At 39.3% G+C, this 2594-nt stretch overlaps 1 protein-coding gene across 2 annotated transcripts; it reads right to left on the bottom strand.

Annotated features, from left to right (window-relative positions):
- Window positions 1–224: 224 nt before the first annotated feature.
- Window positions 225–2332, bottom strand: LOC108218044 (uncharacterized). Of its 2 annotated transcripts, none has more exons than XM_064091362.1 (2): window positions 1503–2332; window positions 225–756 (listed from the first exon to the last, which is right to left on the bottom strand). In XM_064091362.1, the coding sequence occupies exons 1-2, from the start codon at window positions 2327–2329 to the stop codon at window positions 387–389; spliced, it is 1197 nt and encodes a 398-aa protein (XP_063947432.1). In that variant the 5' UTR covers window positions 2330–2332; the 3' UTR covers window positions 225–386. The 2 variants fall into 2 exon arrangements, with proteins under 2 accessions (XP_063947432.1, XP_017246453.2); XM_017390964.2 differs by having other exon boundaries at window positions 225–771; window positions 1503–2331.
- Between the last annotated feature and the right edge of the window lie 262 nt (window positions 2333–2594).

Here is a 2594-nt window from a genome sequence, read left to right as displayed (position 1 = left end):
CACTGAACACATATTTACTCGTTTTATGAGCTGGCCAGTCCGAGCATGACATAGTCACATAGAGCGCTAGAATGACGATTAGCAAGGATGTCTGATACATATAACAATTCCAACGAAGATATACAGACTGAGAAGACATCATAGTCTAATGTGTGATTATTATGGAATTAGATTGAATGAGCTGTAACACAAATAAATAGGCTCAAATAAATAGCGTCTTTCCATCAAAAGCAATAACATAAGATTAATAAATATATGATCCAGAGTACAACCAATCTTAGCAGTCTTACACCTAGAACAAATGTTTCAGATTAGGAACAAAATAACTTTAAGGATTTAAGGCATTTAATGTAGAAGAGTCTTTCAGAAGATAAACATAATTAAAATCAACCAGAGCTTTCTCCTACTTCATTCTGTGGCACATACTTCTCGTGGTTATGCTTAGCGAACACCGCAGCTGAGTAATGATGTTCCTTACCCGAAACTTTTACTAGTACACATTTACCTGACTCATCTTCCTCCTTACTCTCATGCTTAATCAATTTAACAGAGCTCTCAACGACAATTGAGCATCCCTCTTGCAGCGCATCTGTTAAGCCTTTAAACTTGGCCAAAACAACCTTAATCATTGGGGCAGATAGTACCTCACATGTGTGAGTTAATCCTCTTGATTGAGTTACCCTTCCTTCAAAGACTAATCCATCAGGGCAGATCTTAACTTCTGGCCGATTGGTGACATCATTTAAGATTTTGTCACTGGGAATTGTGCACCTAAATTAACAGTGTATCTCAATCACAAACAAGATAGTAGTCTCTTTCTTGCAACAAAGCAGACGCATGCATTTACAAAGAAGTGTGTGTACATATTCTTCGAAATGGACTGCATATAAAATACCAATGATCATAGAATACAAAAGCAAATAAATTACAGATTAAGCGTAAATTAACTTTACTCATTTAGGCCATGCTAACATAAAAAGGTTTGTAGAAGCTAATTATAAACAGATGAATGGGTTAGATAACTAGAATAAACATAAGGGTCCTGGTCCCTGGCTATATTGCCAAGGAACCTATTGAGTAACATACAGTTTTTGGGCTGTTGGATGAATATCCAGGACAATTTTTTTTAACAAGTCCAGCGCTTTTTAACCCACTGGGCAGGTAAAAGGGCCGGACCTATTAAAAATATGTTATAATCATGACCCCGGGATATTCATTCCAACGGTCCAAAAACTATATGTTACTTTTCCGGTCCTCCTGGCAATTGATTGCCCAGGACCCTCAACATAATACATATAACAAAAATGATCTCAATTCCCCCAGTTATGTTCAACCATTTTCCTATGACTGCACAAACCCTAAACCATGCTGTTAATATCTTGGTAAAACAATAATCTGATACAACTCAAACCAAAACAGTAAACAAATCAAGTGGATAAAAACATACATTAACAAAACAGAATAAAAAAGAACAGACTCTTGAATTGCAATGGAGAAAGTACCTATCAACCATGACCTCTGGCTCCTTCACCGCAACATTTTGCTTCTCATCCTCAATATTTTGTGTCTCCTCCGAAACATTGAGCTTATCCCCGTCCTCGACATTTAGTTTATCCTCCGCTGTAACCTTGAGTTTCTCCTCCTCTGCAACCTTGAGTTTCTGGGCGAGAATGTAGTTATTTCTCTCCATTGCAGCAGCAAGTTCCTCGGGCTTGGACAAGACCTCAGTAGCTGCAAAGCAGTACTCAAGATAGGGCAGCTCATTCATCGTAATTTTACCCTCAACGACAAGAGAGTGTCCCTCACGGAGCAAATTGGGTAATGATCCTTTAAACTTGGTCCCCTCTCCATCTCCTAAACGTGTTAGAAATTTTTTATACAACTCATACAATACCCAACATTGGAATGCAACTACTGCAACGGGTAACGTACACGAAGCTGGCAAATGCGAGGATATAGGTCGTTCAGATTCGGTGGCGCGTGGGAGTCCGGGCCGGGAAGTGGAGAATAAGTGGAAGTTTGAAATGGGGAGGTTGGAAGGGCGAGAGCGGAGGAAGGAGAGTGGGGAGGTGGGTGTGAAGGTGTGGAGAGGATGGTGAGAGTTGTGGTGGGGACGGAGGAGTGTTTTGGTGGCAGGGTGGTGAGAGAAGGCGGCGCGTAGGAGACGCGTGATGGAAGATCTGGTAGTAGCCATTTCTTGAGGGCAGCTCAAGGGGTTTTGAGTTTTGATCGTTCTCCAATCTCCACAATGCCAAGACCAGGCGACAGGCGTTTGTTTGAACTTGTGGCAACCTTTTTTCAACCGAATTTCTAGCATGCGCCATGGCATGGGCTAACTACTGTACTATTTTTTTATTTAGATGGTGAATTTTGATCCGAAAATTTTTATCAATTAAAATTTCTCATCTGTATAAAAAGTAAATTGTTAGTGTGTCTATTAGAATTTTTTTCAAAGTAAATATTATGTGCTCTTTTTTAATAGAATAATTATATTGTCATTCTAGACACGTTAGCAGCTATGTTTTTCAGAAGGAGAAATATATCTGTCAAAATCTTTTGTACATGCAGGAGCATTATTATTAGTTCGATTATAA

This window comes from Daucus carota, chromosome 4, assembly GCF_001625215.2.
Source record: "Daucus carota subsp. sativus chromosome 4, DH1 v3.0, whole genome shotgun sequence".
Lineage (NCBI taxonomy): Eukaryota > Viridiplantae > Streptophyta > Magnoliopsida > Apiales > Apiaceae > Daucus > Daucus carota.
The sequence above is the reverse complement of the archived record's forward strand: the minus strand, read 5'-3'. Positions and strand labels throughout refer to the sequence as shown.

Excerpts from the sequence above, each read along its gene's own strand:
- LOC108218044 (XM_017390964.2), bottom strand. The coding sequence starts at position 2,329 with ATGCCATGGCGCATGCTAGAAATTCGGTTGAAAAAAGGTTGCCACAAG. Across the intron at positions 772-1,502 it reads CCAGAGGTCATGGTTGATAG|GTGCACAATTCCCAGTGACA; the intron begins GTACTTTCTCCA and ends CTGTTAATTTAG.